The following is an 18408-nucleotide window of genomic DNA, read 5'->3' as shown; positions in this document are numbered from 1 at the left end:
TTTGACAACACTGTCTACCACGTAACTACTAGGTAGAGCAGAAATATTTTCTTAACATTCTTTATAGATGCTTTGTTTTAGAAAGAGGATAGTCATATTTAATTGAGATAATGTAAAGTTAAACTCCTCTACAACATCTGGATATTCTCTTGCACATTTTATATATTTGAGTGGCCATGATAATGAAATTTGCTATACATATATATATGTATACATACATATACACACATATATATGCATATACATATATATGTATATATACATATACACACACGCACACATATATATAGTTTTTCTTTTTTTTTGAGATGGAGTCGTGCTTTGTCACCAGGCTGAGTGCAGTGGTGCAATCTTGACTCACTGCAACCTCTGCCTCCTGGGTTCAAGCAATTCTCCTGCCTCAGCCTCCCGGGTAGCTGGGACTACAGGTGCGTGCCACCACATCCAGCTAATTTTTGTATTTTTAGTAGAGACGGGGTTTCACTATGTTGGCCAGGATGGTTTCAACTCTTGATCTGTCTGCCTCAGCCTCCCAAAGTGCTGGGATTACAGGCATGAGCCATCGCGCCCAGCCAAAATTTGCTTTATTAAATAAATAGATGCTGAATTTTATAACATCTAATTAAGTAAATGATCATCTAATTTATTACCCAAATACATATGATATTCTAAACATATGGCTCTTTCCACAGGGCCTCATACCACACATCATAAGTATGTTTAATAAATTGAACACAGGTAGTGGAAACAGTGTAGTGTAGTGTAGTGTAGTGTAGTGTAGTGTAGTACAGTGTAGTGTACCAGGTAAGCGCTAGGGCTCTTGGCACCAGACTGTCTGGGTTAAAATTCCAGTTTTTACATTACTTTTTGAACTTCGGCAAGTTACTTAACTTCTATATACCTCATTTGACCCATCTATAAAGTAAGATAATATAGTGCTTATATCATAGGACTGCTGTAAAGATTAAATGAAGTTTACACAAGGCACTTAGAAATGTGCATGCCCTGGTACACAGGAAGCACCCTTTACGTGTTAGCTATTATCATCATTGTCAACATCATCATGATCTAAAATATATCCTGGAAAAGTACCTCCAGGTATAAAGGCAGAATTCCATTATACAAGTCTATTTGTTTTATTTGTTTATTATTATTACTTTGGTAGGCCACCATTTTGATGATTATTTTGTTTTAGATTTTAATACCTCACTGAGATACACTAGAGACTGTTCTCAAACAACAAATAATCTTTATTTTTTTGAAATAAAAAGTAATAAAAAATTTTACAGAAGTTTAAGTGAACATTAAGATCTAAGAGCCAAATGTAAAGTATAGGTTTTACTAGGATGCAGACTCAAATCAATCAACTTCAAAAACACACTTTTTAGACAACTGGTATTTCTAAGATCAGTAGCTCTCAAATTTCAAGAGCCTACAGATCACCTAGGGGTCTTGTTAAAATGTAGATTCTGATCAGCAGTTTTGGAGTGGAGCCTGAGATGCTTCATTCTACCAAGCTGCTGGTGATGGCCATGCCATTGGTCCATGGGGTATACTTGAGTAACAGGGGGTTAGACAATACCAGGATTTTTTTTTTTTGAGACAGAGTTTTGTGCTGTCACCCAGGCTGGAGGGCAGTAGTGCAATCTCATTTCACTGCAACCTCTGACTTTTTGGCTCAAGTGATCCATCTCAGCCTCCTGAGTAGCTGGGACCACAGGTGCGCACCACCACACCTGGCTAATTTTTGTATTTTTAGTGGAGATAGGGTTTCACCATGTTGCCCAGGCTGATCTTGAACTCCTGAGCTCAAGTGATCCACCTGCCTTGGCCACCCAAAGTGTTGCGATTATAGGCGTGAGCCACTGCACTTGGCCAATTATTGTTAATTATATTGTATATGATAAAGGCATTTATGTAAGAAAAATGTTACAGAAGGAAATGTCAAAACTTTACAGAGATGCTCAAAAACTTATGCAGGAGTGAGATGACATGATGTCTGAAATTAATTTCAGCAAGTGACAAAAAAATAGATGAAGTAATTATAACAAAATCATAACTGGTGAATCTAGGTCTATTTTTGTGTATGTTTTAAAATTTTACAATAAAACATTTTAAACGTACATTTCTTATAAGAACTTAGAAAAATTTCTAATTATTTTCAAGAAAATAATTATTTGATGATTTTTCCTAGTCTTATACAGATTGATTTTCTTTTTCATAGGCAAAGAAAGTATTAACATCAGGAAGGTCTTCAAAATAACACAGCGAATTTGTTTTTCCCAAACATCATTTTCTATGTTAAGGCTTTAAAATTTTACTATTAGAAGTTTTATGTTTTTATTTTCCTTCCTTCCAACCTGCTGCTTAAGACTATCAGTCTCAACAAAGAACATCTGCTTGTTTCTTAGAACTCACCTGTGGTTGCCCTGAAGTGGCTTCAGGATGTGCTCCATTTGTGACACTCGTGACACTTAAAGGAGATACTTCAACTGTGACATCATCTAGGCCTGGGATAGATGACAACTGAGAAAAGAAAACTGGTATTGAACTATAAAGATAGAACCTGCATAGATGACCACTATACATTTCTAGGTTTATTTTTAATAGCAGTCTTAAGTTTTAAGTCTATACAAATAGGTTCATAAAATCTTGTTTTTAATTCTCCATGTCATAAACTAATGGGGAAAGATAGTCATAAATTCTTTTGAAGAACTTCTCAAAAATTTAATTTAGTTTATATAAGAAGCTATGTCATTTATATCATTTTCAAAATGTAGACAATCGTAGTGTAAAGACTGAGAGCCTGGTCTTTCGGGTCAGACTGTCTAGGTTTAAGTTTTAGCTCTACCACTCACAAGCTGTGTGATCTTGTATAAATTTCTCTATGCCTCAATTATCTCACCTGTAAAGTGGAGATAAGAAAATGTACCTAGTAAAGTTGTTGTAAAAATATTTCTATTAATAATACTTTGGAAAAAAATTGCTTTGTGCAAATTTTGAGTTTGAATTATCTAGGATATGACAAAAATCTTGTCTTTACACTTTAATGTATGACACAGCTCATTCTTTTTTCTTTCTTTGAACACTCACCACTGAATGTTATTAAAATATTTCTTGTATGCAAAAAAATGGGCATATTGTTGGCATTTCAACCTGAAATGGTTTAGCATTTCACCATGAAATAGTTAAGCATTTCAGGTTAGATCTGGAAGACCCATGCAAACCTTCTTTTCTGAGTTCATCCCGATATCAATGACACATATTTGTCAGATGTTTGGCTAATTTTGGGGATGACTCTATGGCTATGGGAATAACTAAGGTTAACTTCCCCATATGGTAACTTAATGTGTCGCCTTGGACTCTAACTCCGGAAGAATTCCTTAAACACGAAAATAAAACACATATTCATAATAAAGAATAATTAAAAAAACCAATGGTAATAAGATCTCAAGCAGCAATACCCATTGAAAACTGTTGACTGATAACCATACTTAGCATAGTGGCTACAGCCCAAATAGTTTCAAGTGGTTATGGCTGCTAAAAGAATATCTAAACAGGTTCAAGGCCAGGTTTTCAAACTAGAGAAATGTTCTAAGAGAAACACAGGTGCTGAAGTCCATAAGGAGACCTAGAAAGTGCAAACTAGATATTCTAGTCATATTCAAAAGAGATACCATTTTTTTCTTCCTAATAAATATTCATTGAATATTTCTTAGTTTTTTTTGGTAAATGGACAACGAAAATATTAATTTCAGAAAAGTCAGTCATGAAATACACTAGTGTCTCTGTAACTTTAAAAACAGAAAAAAACCATGTGAAATACATAAATATATTAAAAATGAAACCAAACTATATATATCACTGTTATCAAAATCTTTAAGCTTTCAATCTAAAACAGTGTCCTGTTTTTCTTAGTTATCATTTGCAATTTCTGACACTAATGAAAAACTGGTATTCTTCATTAGTACTTAAGGTATTTGCAAACAGAAACAGCTGATATTGTCTCCAAAGTTTGCTCTGAGACATCTAAAGGTTTATATAATTATTATTGTATTATCAAATAACTAGTAAAATAATTTTGGAATTTTCTATCAAATGAAGTGAACTATATAATCGCTCAACTTGTTAACATGTTACTCACATTATGCGTTTGTCTATCTCAAACTATGTGTACATTTGAATTAATGTTTCATACTGAACACCATTTTCTTTGCAACTGTAGTAAAATTAAAAACACAACCAGTATCACTTCATAGATACAGAAGTTAAATGGAATCATTCCTAAATGCAATGAAAGTTAAGTATGATTAAGAAAGCTGGTATATGTACAGCAAAGTTTATACTACAAATTATTCAGAAATACAAACCTTTGCATCTAAAATATTGAGAGTTGTTTCAATTTGTTGGATACGAAGTGAAAGGTCTGCCAGTTTCTGGAAAAGAAAAATTAGAGACAAAAAAATAAGAACTGATTAAAATAAACTGTTAACAATACTAAGGGCAGATTTGAAAATATGAAAAACCATGGTTTAAATATTTGTCATGTTTTAATATAGTACGGTCTTACATGAGTAGGAATGAGAACTCTTCTATTACCTGTATTAGAATGCTTCTCAGTTATTTTATAAAATTATATTTACTTTTAAGATAGTAACATTTTCAGCTTTAGCAAACTCATTATCAGAGCAGTAAACAGTTGTTGAGACTAGAATATAAACAGCCCAGGACAGAACCTTTTGTTTACTACCGTCCTTTAGTGTCCAGAATAATACCCTGTCACTTAACAGGGGCTAAATAATTATTTGTTGATGAATGAAGAATTTTTTTCATTCAAAGACACCCTGTAACAAGGTCTGCCTTTATAAATTACTTAAATGAATAAGCATATACAATTTGTCCCAGATTTAAACATCCCTAGTTTGAAAAAAAAGGGGGATGAAATTGGAAGATGAGTAATTCATTTTGGAAAGAGTTACAAGATAAAAAATTAGAGTATTAAAAAAAAATCTACCACCAAAATGCAAGATAAACCAGATTGAAGAGCTTATCATGCTTGTTACTCTGTATAATTAAATTATCAATATACCTTGTAAATTTACACCTACACAAAGAAAAGCAACATCATAAAATATTATCTGTAAGAACATTTACTTAAAACCTCCTAATCTTAAACATTATATTCAGTCACACAGTCCAAGAGCAGTTGGCAGATACACGCATCCTGACTGTATTCTGGGATACTTTTAAAATCCTGACTATTAAGTAGAACTTTATCATCTTGTGAAACTATCACTTGCCCACAATTAGAGGGGTCAAAAACTGAAAGTGGCCACAAAGTAGAGAGTGCTTCTTTACAGGTCACTTATTTTTAGGTTAGCATCTTGATATCCACAAAGATATCAAGATAATCTATAAATAAAATATTAGGATCTAGTTTTCATGGTATCAAAGCTAAATCTACCTTTAACTTCAGAATTCATTCACATAAAGCTTTTAAGTAAACACTAATACAGGTCTATAACATGTATTATGGATGAATCCCTCTCCAAATTATAAGTATATTCCTTAAATCACAGAAATTTAATTTTGGCAAATCTCATCAGTCTCAATTCACTAGAGAAGAAATTCTACAGCAAATTAATATGTAAAGTGAATGATAATTTCCAACTTATTTAAAAATGGATGTAATGGTTTGATTGAAGGAAATAGAAAAAGAAACAAAAAAATTGAATTAAAAATTTTTGTGCTTTAATATACCTATATAAATATGTACTTTTAAACAATAATCATCAATATTGCAAATATTTGAGCATTTACCTTAGTACATATGCTACACTGTATATGCAATATATCATTTGAAATCTTACACCAAATCTATGAAGTAGGAACTATTATGCCAGTTTTAAAGATAAGAAAATTGAGACTCATACAATTAAAATAACCTGAACTCAAACCCTCTAACTCCAGAGGCGATACATTTCATCAGATTTTTTTGAGAGAATTTTACATTGTTAAGATATAATGGCAAATTCTTGGGTGTTGCATAGAATTTTTGTTATCCAAAGCTAACAAATGATCAGTTCATTTCTCACTATGATGATTCTGTGCCAAGAGGAAAAGCCTTTTGCTCTTCTGATTTTGAGATGATCATTTACAAAGTGGTTCTGAACTACAGTACATGAACCAAGACAAGAGAAAAAATTCTACCTTTATTTTTATCTACTTCTAGCTTAAATTTGGCATTAAAAAAAAATGTAGTAAAAAAAAAAAATCACCATAGGCCAGGTGCAATGGCTCATGCCCGTAATCACAGCACTTTGGAAGGCCAAGACAGGTATCACCTGAAGTCAGGGATTCGAGACCAGCCTGGCCAACATGGTGAAACTCCATCTCTACTAAAAATATAAAGAAATTAGCTGGGTTTGGTGGTGTGCGCCTGTGGTCCCAGCTACTTGGGAGGCTGAGGCAGGAGAATCGCTTGAACCCGAAAGGTGGAGGTTGCAGTGAGCTGAGATCATCATGCCACTGCACTCCAGCTTGGGCATCAAGTGAGACTCTGTCAAAAAAAAAAAAAAAAAATCACAGTGGTTTTAGAATCCATGACTGTCACCAATAGAAATCATAGATTTTTAAAAATCACATTACAATTATTACAGATTTCTTTATACTTCAAAATTATGGTTATTAGACATACTAAAGGATTCTATAATTTGACGCTTTAATAAACAACCTACCAGCATATCATAGTTTTGAATTTTTTAAAGTACATAACAGGCTTCTTTTGTAATCCTATGCATTTTATTTTATCCACCTGAAAACACTGATTTGGTTTCACTAGACTGTCAAAGTGTCCATGGCATGATAAATAAAGAACTATTTTTCAAAGATAATTCAGTATAATAAGTGGTTTTGTCTGTTACAATGTATTTATTGCTATAACATAAATGAATGTATACCTTTTACAGAGCCATCGTCAGTTCAAAAGGTATACCTGGGTTCATTTGTGGGCTGCTAAAGTACATTTCTAAGATGTTTATGCTTGTGGCATTTTCCTTATATAATCCCCAGACCACTATAAAGCAGGTGTTTCAACACTGGCTATATTGACATTTATGGGTGAAATATTCTTTCTTGCAGAAGACTATCCTGTGCACTACGAGATGGGCAGCAGAATCTCTGGTCTCTATCCAGTAGAGATTAGTAGTCTACTAAATGCCCGTAGCACTCCCCAGTTATTACAATAAAAACACCTCTAGACATAGCTATATGTCCCCTGCTTGAGAGCCACTGCTCTATAGTATCGATGACTGTGGATATGACATAAGTAACATAATCAGTGACAGTAGCTGTCCTCACCTCTGAAAGTTTTAGCTAGAGGAAATGGAAAGGTAACAGTCTTTCTTATCCATTTAACCATCGTCTTTATGAAGACTAAAAACAAACTTGAAATGCTATGGTTTGGGATAACAGGGGAATTTACAAAGTACCTGATATTTGTCAGATAAGCTGAAAACTTGATCTATTTTTAAGGCAGTACATCTTATAAAGTCAAAGTAAAAGGATAAAAGAAAGAAGGAAATACGGAGTTACTAGTTGAATATGGAAACAAAATAAAACACTGGTTTTTCATGGATGTAAAATATCTAGCTTATATATCCATTTCTCTAAAAGAGAAACAGTATTTTAAGATAATGGATCTCTTGGTATATCCCACTGTGTTGTATGTGTCCCAGAAGCCAGAAAAGGAAACAATCAATGGTTTTAATTAGGTTGCATCTGATACTTAAGTCTAGCAGTTGTTAAAGACATAAGCGCAAATAAGGATTTAAGCAAAACATTATCTGATTAAAGGTTAAGTCCAATGGCAGGTAATAAGCACTAAAAAAACTTTCAGGTTATGTGACAATTCTCAGCACTTTTGCTTGTACTTAAAAATTTTAGAAAAAGAAATTTCAGAATATTAAAAATTATTTAAAAATCCAGTGTTTAGGCATGTCATAAGTCTGAGTTTGGCCGGGGGCACCTGTAATCCTAGCACTTTGGGAGGCCGAGGCAGGGAGACGGCTTGAGCTCAGGAGTTCAAGATCAGCCTGGGCAGCATAGTGAAACCCTGTCTTTGCAAAAAATACAAAAAATTAGCCAGGTGTGGTGGTATGCACCTGTAGTTCCAGCTATTTGGGGCACTGAGGCAGGAGGTCTAGGCTGCAGTGAACTAAGATCACTCTACTACACTTCAGCCTGGGTGACAAAGTGAGACCCTGTCTCAAAAAAACAACAAAAAGTTTAAATCAAAATACATTCTGGCCTGGTGCAGTGGTTCATGCCTATAATTCCAGCACTTGGGAGGCCAAGGCCGAGGGATGACTTGAGCCCAAGAGTTGGAGACCAGCCTAGATAATGTAGTGAGATGCCATCTTTAACACACACCCACATACACATATAGCTGGGTGTGGTGGCACATGCCTGTAGTCCTAGCTTCTAGGAGGCGGAGGTGGGAGGATCACTTGAGCCCAGGAAGTTGAGGCTGACTTGAGCTGTGATCATGCCACTGCCCTGCAGCCCAGGTGATAGAGCAAGACCCTGTCTCCAAAAATAAATTACATTATGAAAAAAACATAGTAACACATCTGACACGTCTGTTTACAAAGTACCTCTGACTTTAAGGTTCACTATAAGGTTAAATGCTTATATGCACAGATCTTATATTGCTTCCTGCCAACCCCTCAAAATTTGCAGTCCCAATGGATGACCATAAGATTCTGCTGACTAAAGCAAGAATAAAAATGCTCACCGGGGATTTGTGAAGGAAGAGGAGATGACCGTAAGTACCCCTGTAACTTGGGTCTGATTCTACTACTTTCTCTGTCATCTAATCTCTCTTCTACTCTGGTGCCAATCAATGGAAGAGTTACAAAAGTAGCCTAATAGGCAGAAAGTGTTTGAAAAGTTGAGTTCTTCACAGAATGCAGTTTATACTCTTCTCTTTAGTGAAGAACTCTAAAAACAGTGTCACTGATGAGGAAGGAAGCCTAGCAATTTGTTTCAAACTTAATTCTGGCTTGAGAGTTTATCTGTGACTGAAGTTGCTTAAGTTTGGGTTTCATTCAAACCAGATCCTGTTGGGGGTGGAAAAAGTTTCCTTTTTCCTCTCAGTTCACTTTCAGTTTAAAAACTAACAGTTGAGATTCCTCTTTTGTGGAGAGAAACAGTCAGTTTAGTTCCTGTTTAAGGCTTTAAATAAACAAGGACTAGAGGCCATTAACAAAAAACATTTCAAAACACTGAAGTGACTTTAACTTGGGAGAAAATGGCACCTCACATTTGAATACACATATCCTTGGAATTTACATCAAAAAATATATTACACCAAACAGACATGGCATAGCAAAGAAGTGAATATGAATCTAAAAATAGATTTTAATATAGCTATAAGAAGGTACTGGTACTGTACTCTCTCACTCGAAAATTACATAAACATGCTTCTTAATCAGATAAGGCAGTGCAATGTAAGACAGTAATGAGATACTGACTTTTCCAGTTAAAAAATCAGTTGGAATCCAGTTCTGCTACATTCTGTGTATGTGCAGTGAATGCAGCTACAACTACTGGGGGCAAGCAAAGATACGTTGAATAAATGAATGACTAAGCAAATGATTTAAACTTCTCTGCATTTTAGTTTCTGTATCTGCACGAGTGGGATAACCAATCCTCTCTCAAAGGGCTGACTCTGATAATTAAATATACATAAAGCACTTAGTATGATGCCCAGCACAGAGTAAGTACACAATAAATATTAGTTGTCATGTCATTGAGCAGTCTCCAGCTGACACGAATGTACAAATTGCCTAAATATATATTGTAGAAAATGAGTTACAGTCAACCCTAGATGATCATACATAAAGGAGAAAAAGGTGGGACAATAGCAAGATGGGGGAATAGGACTTCCCAGCACTCATTCTCTCACAGAAATATTCATTTGGAAAACGATCCACGCACGAAAATACCTTCTCAAGAGCTAAGGAAACCAGGTGAGAAATTACAGCACTAGGTGTAGCACAAAAATAAGAAAAAACACATTGAAGAGGGTAAGAAGGACAGTTTTATAGCAGTCATGTCACCCCTCCACCAACTCCAGGCAGCAGAGCATGGATAGAGATATCCTCCAGGTGGGTGAAAGAGAGGTAGTGAGCACAGGACTTTGCCTTGGACCGTAACAGCAGGCCCACCCCAGTAGAACTCAGTGCTGAGCAAGCCCCCTCAGCCCAGACTCCAGGCTGATAACTGCAGGCAAAGACTTTAGGCCCATCCTGGTATGAGGATGGATCACAAAGTCCTGGGTTCTAGGCTTGTCCCACTGGGATCCCAGACTCCAGACCAGCTCAAGACTCAGGACAGCCCCAGCACCAGGCAAGACTGCATAGACTGTTCCAACTCTGCTCCAGGGCCAGGCCAGCCCCAGTGGCCCTAGGTTCTAGACCACTCTCAGCACAGGACTGGCCTCCATGGGCCCAAGGTTCAGGCCCACCCCAGCACCAGGCCAGCTCCTGCAGATACAGGTTCCAGGCCTGACCAGTGCCAAGTTAGCTCCTGCGGCCCTAGACTGGCTCCTGCAGCCTACACCCCAGTGGAAGTAGGGTTTAGGCCCTTCCCAGTAGGGCCCTCTGTTGGGTTGGCCCCCATAGACACAGGTTCCAGGAACACCCCTGTGGACTCAAGTTCCAGGCTAGCTGCTATTGCCCTAGGACCCAGGCCAGCCCCATGTGGCCCAAGTCACCAGGCCAGCACCCATAACCCCAGGCTCCAGACTAGCCCCTGTGACCCTAGGCTGCACACTTGCCCCAGCATCAAGCTGGTCCTAGGCAATTTCCTGTGGTGCCAGGCACCAGTGAAGTCAGGGTCTAGGTATGTTCCAGCAGAACCAGAGTCTGGGACCACTCCAGTAGATTCCATTGCCAGACTGGCCCCCATAAACTGAGGCTTCAGGACCACTCTTGCAGACTCAAGCTCCAGGCTAGGCATGGTATAATCAGGACCCAAGCCCACTCCAACGTACTCAGGTTCCAGGCCCATCCCAGGGGTCCGAGGCACCAGGACCACCTTGGAACCTGGCCAGATACTGCAGACTCAGGCTCAAGGCTCATACCAGTGCCAGACCAGCCCCTGTGGACTTAGGCTTCAAGTTGGAACCCTAAGGATCCAGGTCCACCCCTATAGAGCTCATCAACAGATACACCCCAGTAGATCAGGCTCTAGGAAGAACCCCATGAACCCAGGCACCAGGCCAGCCTACCCAAGGACTCCAGCAGCAAGCCTGCCATGCACCACGCCAGATGGTTTGTCTAGAACCTCTGGATGGGGTTACTGGTAAAGAGCTTTCCCAGACAAAGCCAGCCTGCAAAGACTGGAATAAGTCCTTATTTCTTCAAACACGCACACATCAACACATAGCCACAAAGATCAAGAATAATCAGAGAAACATGTCACTACCAAAGAAATAAAATAAATCACTAGTAACTGACTCTTGTTCACAAATAATCCAAAATTATTGTTTTAGAGAAGCTCAGCGGACTTCAGGAAAATTCAGGGAATAATTTGATGAAATCAGGAAAACGATAAATGATCAAAATAAGAAATTTAACAGAAAAATTGGAATTATTTTTTAAAAAATCAAACAAATTTTAGAGCTGAAAAAATGTATACAGTCAAATTCAGAATATTCTAATACTGCTGTTGCATATAAATCACTTATATCTTTAGTATGAAGGTTAACAGACAAAACTATTAAAAATAATAATAGCTACAATGACTTGTTAAGGGATATGCAATATAAAAAAGACTTACATTGCAAAATCAAAAACAAAATGTGGAGAGGTGGAGTAAAACTGCAGAGGTTTTTTATGTTATCAAAGTTATGTTATTATCAGTTTAAAATAGCCTGTTATAACATGTTTTATGTGAGCTTAACAGTAACAACAAAGCAAAAACCTAATAGTAAATACACAAAAGATAAAAAGGAAGGAATCGAAGTCCTTACTAGAGACAATTATCTAATCACAAAGGAAGACAGCAAGAGTAGAAAGGAACAAAATATCTAAAAAGCAACCAGAAAACAATGAACAAAATGGCAGCAGTAATTCCTTACCTATTAATAATTACCTTGAATGTAAATGGACTAAATTATCTGATCAAAAGACACAAATTGGCTGAATTGATACAGAAATAAGACCCAATTATATGCAGTGTACAAGAGACTCACTTCATCTTTAAAAAATGGACGCACATAGATTAAAGTGAAAGAATGGAAAAGAGCTGGGCACAGTGGCTCACATTTGTAATCCCAGCACTTTAGGAGGTCAAAGCAGGAGAATCCCCTGGGCTGGAGTACAGTGGCATGAACACAGCTCATTGCAGCCTCAACCCCTCAGGCTCCAGCAATCATCCCAACTCAGCTTCCCAATTAGCTGGGACCACAGGCAGACACCAGCATGCCTGGCTAATTTCTTAATTTTTTGTAGAGACAAGGTCTCACCATGTTGCCCAGGCTGGTCTTGAACTCCTGAGTTCAGGGGAATCTCCCAATTTGGCCTCTCAAAGTGCTGGGATTACAAATGTGAGCCACTGTGCCCAGCTCTTTTCCATTCTTTCACTTTAATCTATGTGTGTCCATTTTTTAAAGATGAAGTGAGTCTCTTGTACACTGTATATAATTGGGTCTTATTTCTGTATCAATTCAGCCAATTTGTGTCTTTTGATCAGATAATTTAGTCCATTTACATTCAAGGTAATTATTAATAGGTAAGGAATTACTGCTGCCATTTTGTTCATTGTTTTCTGGTTGCTTTTTAGATCTTTTGTTCCTTTCTTCCACTCTTGCTGTCTTCCTTTGTGATCATTGTCTCTAGTAAGGACTTTGATTCCTTCCTTTTTATCTTTTGTGTATTTACTATTAGGTTTTTGCTTTGTTGTTACCGTGAAGCTCACATAAAACATGTTGTAACAGGTGATTTTAAACTGATTATAACATAACTTTGGTAACATAAAAAAAATCTGCACTTTTACTCCACCTCTCCACATTTTGCTTTTGATTTTGTAATGTAAATCTTTTTATATTGCATATCCCTTAACAAGTCACTGTAGAAAGAAAAGGAAGCATGGAAGAGAATATTTCATATAAAAAAAACAAAAAAGAGCAGGAGTTACTCTTTTCAGATAAAACAGACTATAAGTTAAAGGCTGCAAAATGAGTCAAAGAAGGTCATTATATAATGGTAAAGGGAGCAGTTCATCAAGAAGATGTAACAATTGTAAATATACATGCATCCAACATCAGAGCACCTAAATATATTAATATTAGTGTATTAATGTTAATAGATCTGAAGAGATAGACTCTAATACAATAATAATGAGGAACATCAATAACCTACTTTCAATCTTGGACAGATTATGCAGGCAGAAAATCAATAATGAAACACTGGCCCTAACAGACATATGTAGAACATTCAATAAACAGCAACAGAATACACATTCTTCTCAAGGGCACATAGAACATTCTCCAGGTTATATCATATGCCACAAAACAAATCTTAATACATTTAAGGAGATTGAAATCATTATCAAGTATCTTTTCTGACCATAATGGTATGATACTAGAAATCAATAATAGACGAAATTTTGAAAAAATTACAAATATGTGGAAAGTAAACAACATGCTCCTAAACAACAGGTCAAATAAATTAAAATGGCAATTAAAAAATATTTGAGACAAATGAAAATGGACATACAACACATCAATACTTATAGGAGGTAGCAAAAGGAGTTTTAAGGGGGAAGGAAGTTTACAGCAATAAAGACCTATATCAAAAAAGATGAAAGATCCAAAATAACCTAGTGTTATAACTCAAGGAATAGATGAGCAAATGAAACCCAAAGTTAGTAGAAGGAAGAAAATAATAATGATTGGAACAGAGAAAAATGAACTAGAGACTAGAAAAACAATAGAAAAGATCAATGGAACTAAGAGCTGGATTTTTGAAAAGATAAAATCCGCAAATTTGTAGCTGGATTAAGAAAAAGAGAGAAGACTCAAATGATATCAGAAATGAAAGAGACGTTACAACTGATACCACAGAAATAGAAGGAATGCCTTTTTCAGCCACGGGGTGCAATTCGGCTCAGTGACGTTACAAATGCTGACAAACTTAATTAAGGTCTGGTGTGTGTTTTAAAGAAATAGCAAAGCTCTTCTTTTTTTTGGAGGTAGAATCTTGTTCTGTCACCCAGGCTGGAGTGCAGTGGTGCAATCCTGGCTCAGTACAACTTTCGCTTCCTGGGTTTGAGTGATTCTCCTGCCTCAGCCTCCCAAGTGGTTGGGCCTACCGGCATGCACCACCATGCCCAGCTAATTTTTGTATTTTTAGTAGAGATGGGGTTTTACCATGTTGGTCAGGCTGGTCTCAAACTCCTGGCCTCAAGTGATCCACCTGCCTTAGCCCAAAGCGCTGGGATTACAGGTGTGAGTCATTGTGACTCGTCCAGCGAAGCTTTTCAAGTAGATAAAGAGTATTTGAATATGAAACCACTGATATATTCAGAAGAGAAGTTTTTGCTTTCTTTATCTCTTTCACGGTAGTAGCTGGGGTGAATTCTGAGATGGTCCCAATTTTCTATAGGAATGTTTGTATGAGATTTTTTTTGTCTCTGTCCTGTGGCTGAGTTGGTGCCATAGAGAATTTCCATAAAATTCAATTCCATTATTTAAACCAGTTTGTTTTTTAAACAGTTTTTCTCAACCAGCCCCAATCTGAAACCTGAAACAGTGTTAACACAAAAGAGCAAGTACTTAATCTTGGTTCACATACTCTACCTACAAAGACATGACTAAAAGTAGTTCTTCAAGCAGGTCAGTTTTAGAGCACGTTAATTCTATCTAATTAGACTAGCTATTTTACAACTATGTAGACAACTTTATAAACTCTGCTTTAACTTACAAAGGTCATTTAAAAATCCCATTGCTTTGAGGATTCTAAAGATTATAAGTTTATTTTTACAGTCTACTCAAATATTACTGTTGAGGCAAGATAATAAGTTTATTTTTACAGTCTACTTAAATATTACTGTTGAGGCATATATAGGGCAATGGTGGACTTAATTCTGCCTAAGATATCTGAGCATCTGCAGTAAAATATGAAGCTACTTTCATTTGGCTGGTATGCTAAAGAAATTCTTTAAAGTACCTCATTTTTTAAAAACTTAGTTTGTGTGTTTTGTATGCTCAGACATTTTTCTACAATACTGGAGATCACCGTAGTGATTAAATTTGACCCTTTTGACAGAAAACAGAACAATGGATTCCTAGGGATAAAAAAGGGATGACTGCAAAGTAGCATGAGGGAATTTTTGGAGTGATACTACACCTTGTTTTACAATTATTCTACATCTTGATTATGGTATGACTATGCATTTGTCAAATCTCATACTTAACAGTAAATTTTACTGAATATAAGTTCATACTTCAATAAACATGACTTTACAATTAAAACAAAAGAAATATGAAGGCTCATAAGAGATTGCTATGACCAATTATATGCCAAAGAATTGGATAACATAGAATGGAAAGTTCTTAGACACATACAACCTATCAAGACTAAATCATAAAGGAATAGGTAATCTGAACAGACCAATAATAAGTAAATAGATCAAATCAGTAGTTAAGTCTCCCACTAAACAAAACTCCCATTCCTGATGGCTTCACTCCTGAATCCTACCAGACATTTAAAAAAGAACTAATACAACTCCTTCTCAAACTCTTCCAAAATACTGAAGAGGAAGGAAAACTTTCAAATTCAATTTAGGAGACCAGCATTATCCTGGTTCCAAAGCCAGCCAAGGACACTACAAGAAAAGCAAATCACAGATCAACATCCCCAGTGAGCATACAAGCAAAAATCCTCTACAAAATACTAGCAAACTGAATTCAACAGCACATTAAAAAGGTCATTCACCATGATCAAGTCTCAAGAAAAAAAAGTACAACTCAGAAATATTGAGTAGAATGGTGGTTACTAGGGGCTTGGGGTTAAGAGGATTGGGGAGATATGGTCAAAGGATATAAAATTTCAGTTAGGCAGGAGGAATAAGTTCAAGAGATCTCCTATATGTCATGGTGACTGCTGTTAATAACAATATATTGTATTGAAAATTGCTGAGAGAGGAGATTTTTCAGTGTGCTCACCACAAAAACAATTAAGTATGTGGGGCAGTGCATATGTTAAATAGCTTGATGTAGCCATTCCACAATGTATATATATATCAAAACATCATGTTGTACATCATAAAAATACAATTTTTACCTCTCAATTTAAATAAAGAAATAAGATTTTTGAAAAACGAGGAAAGGCAATAGACTACCTTTAAACTTCATGAGGTTTTGATGAACAAACTTTTCTCTAGAGTTCAAGGAAGTACTAGGGATGATACAGCCAGAACAGCTGCAGAGAAGTTGAGAGACGAACAGGAGGAGGTTAAAGAGTGACTCATGAGGCTTTGATCATAATCTACCAATAAATGAGACGATTATTGTTTTGTTTGATCTAGTTGTCAGTAAACAGCTCTCATTCAAGAACCACTGGGCACTACAAAAGTGAAGGGCTATCCATGCTTCAAGACAGCTCAACCAAGTTGCTTTCATAGGTGTGTTTACTTGTTGATTTATTCTTTAGTTTTCAGCTTGATGATAAGGACTATGGGGATGCAGTATTTGCTCCTTTCTGCTAGTAATCCTGGGATAGTCCCTTTCCAGATACTCCTCCATCTTGCCCTGGTATAAAAATTGAAAGGTGAAAACTTTGGCTTACTGGTTTTTATTCAATTTTATATCCTAAATTATTTAGAGAGATAGCAGGACAAAATAAAATTGACTGGAGGAAAGCATCTAGTTTCCGGCCATTAATATATAAACTAAACTGAATTGAGTCCCTTATTCTACCAATTATTACATTTTACTTTGTCTTAGAAGGAAGAAGAAATGTTGATAATTAGACAAAACAATAACTGGAATTTCATACAAGTAAAAAATAGTTTTTCCATCTTCATGCAATTTTTATTAATAGCAGTAACACACTTAACAAAAGCTCTAATTGCTAAGGCTATACCTTACATAAGACAGAATGTTCAACAGATTTACTTGTGAATTATCTAAGTCCCATGATTTACTTTTCTTTCCTTAAATTTCAACCCATGGTTCCCATCGTCCTCCTCATCCTCTTTTTTTGGCTTTTTAAAAGACAGGGGTTCCCTGGATCCTGGAGCTAGTACCTAATCCTCTTTTTTAAAACAAAAACAAAAACAACAAAACACTGGGTTTTTCGATGTTGTCCAGGCTGGTCTCAAACTCCTGGGTGCAAGTGATCCTCCTGCCTCTGCCTCCCGAATAGCTGGGATTACAGGTGCACACTGCTGTGCCAGTTCTGGTACCTAATCCCTAGTTGGGTACTTAATCCTTACATCACAAGTCATTCACAGAAAATATTTTTATTTCTATAATCACATTTGATGCCAAAGTTCTAGGTTATATCCTCTAGCCATCTTTTAGATTAGAATGTAAAATAATTTTAATAAAAACAATGCATTTCTGGGGTAGGAGAATGAATTTCAAAATAAAAACTATTTTCAACTGTGAAATTTTAGAGGCTGGGCGCGGTCGCTCAAGCCTGTAATCCCAGCACTTTGGGAGGCCGAGGCGGGTGGATCACCTGAGATCAGGAGTTCGAAACCAGCCTGGCCAAAATGGTGAAACCCTGTTTCTACTAAATACAAAAAATTAGCCAGGAGTGGTGGTGCACGCCTGTAATCCAGCTACTTGGGAGGCTGAGGCAGGAGAATTGCTTGAACTCGGGAGGTGGAGGTTGCAGTGAGCCGAGATCGCGCCACTGCACTCTAGTCTGGGCGACAGAGTGAGACTCCGTCTCAAAAAAAAAAAAAAAAAAAAAAAAAGAAGAAAGAAAGAAAGAAAGTTTAGATTTCCTTTTGTTCACTTTAATCGCAATAAGCCTGAACTATCTCACCAGGACTTCTAGAAAACTAATTCACTAGAGGAGGGGGTGCAGGAAATCAGAGTAAAAGAGAACTTAAGGTGTGTTAACACAATTGGTGACAAGAGATCATGGTACATGAATAAAGACTGTAATTCTTGTTTTACTCCATTTGTCAATCTCAGCAGTGCAAGGTGATTTCTAGGCGACTCTATAAACCAGTATCACAGGACCTACCTCCTCACAAACTGTAGAAAAGCGGTTGAGGAACTGTACAGTGTGCACCACAAATTGGTTTAGAAAGGCCACTGTTCTTTTCTGTTGAATAGCTGGCACCTGTGTTACGTAAAAACAAACAGGGTTCATACAGGAGGAA

At 36.6% G+C, this 18408-nt stretch overlaps 1 protein-coding gene across 4 annotated transcripts in view; it reads right to left on the bottom strand.

The window, feature by feature from the left end:
• Positions 1–18408, bottom strand: part of WASHC3 (WASH complex subunit 3) — a 105389-nt gene that overhangs the window by 86321 nt on the left and 660 nt on the right. For all 4 annotated transcript variants that reach the window (XM_064379916.1, XM_012469227.2, XM_012469228.2 and 1 more), the window contains exons 2-4: positions 18270–18368; positions 4371–4436; positions 2419–2526 (exon numbers count right to left, since the gene is read on the bottom strand). In XM_064379916.1, coding sequence (XP_064235986.1) covers positions 2419–2526; positions 4371–4436; positions 18270–18368 — 273 coding nt within the window. The remainder of the gene's footprint in view (positions 1–2418; positions 2527–4370; positions 4437–18269; positions 18369–18408) is intronic.

The sequence above is a fragment of the Aotus nancymaae genome, unplaced genomic scaffold, assembly GCF_030222135.1.
Source record: "Aotus nancymaae isolate 86718 unplaced genomic scaffold, 86718_ANA_hifiasm-v0.15.2.pri h1tg000021l, whole genome shotgun sequence".
Taxonomy (NCBI): Eukaryota; Metazoa; Chordata; class Mammalia; order Primates; family Aotidae; genus Aotus; species Aotus nancymaae.
This window is presented reverse-complemented; position numbering and strand designations above follow the sequence as displayed.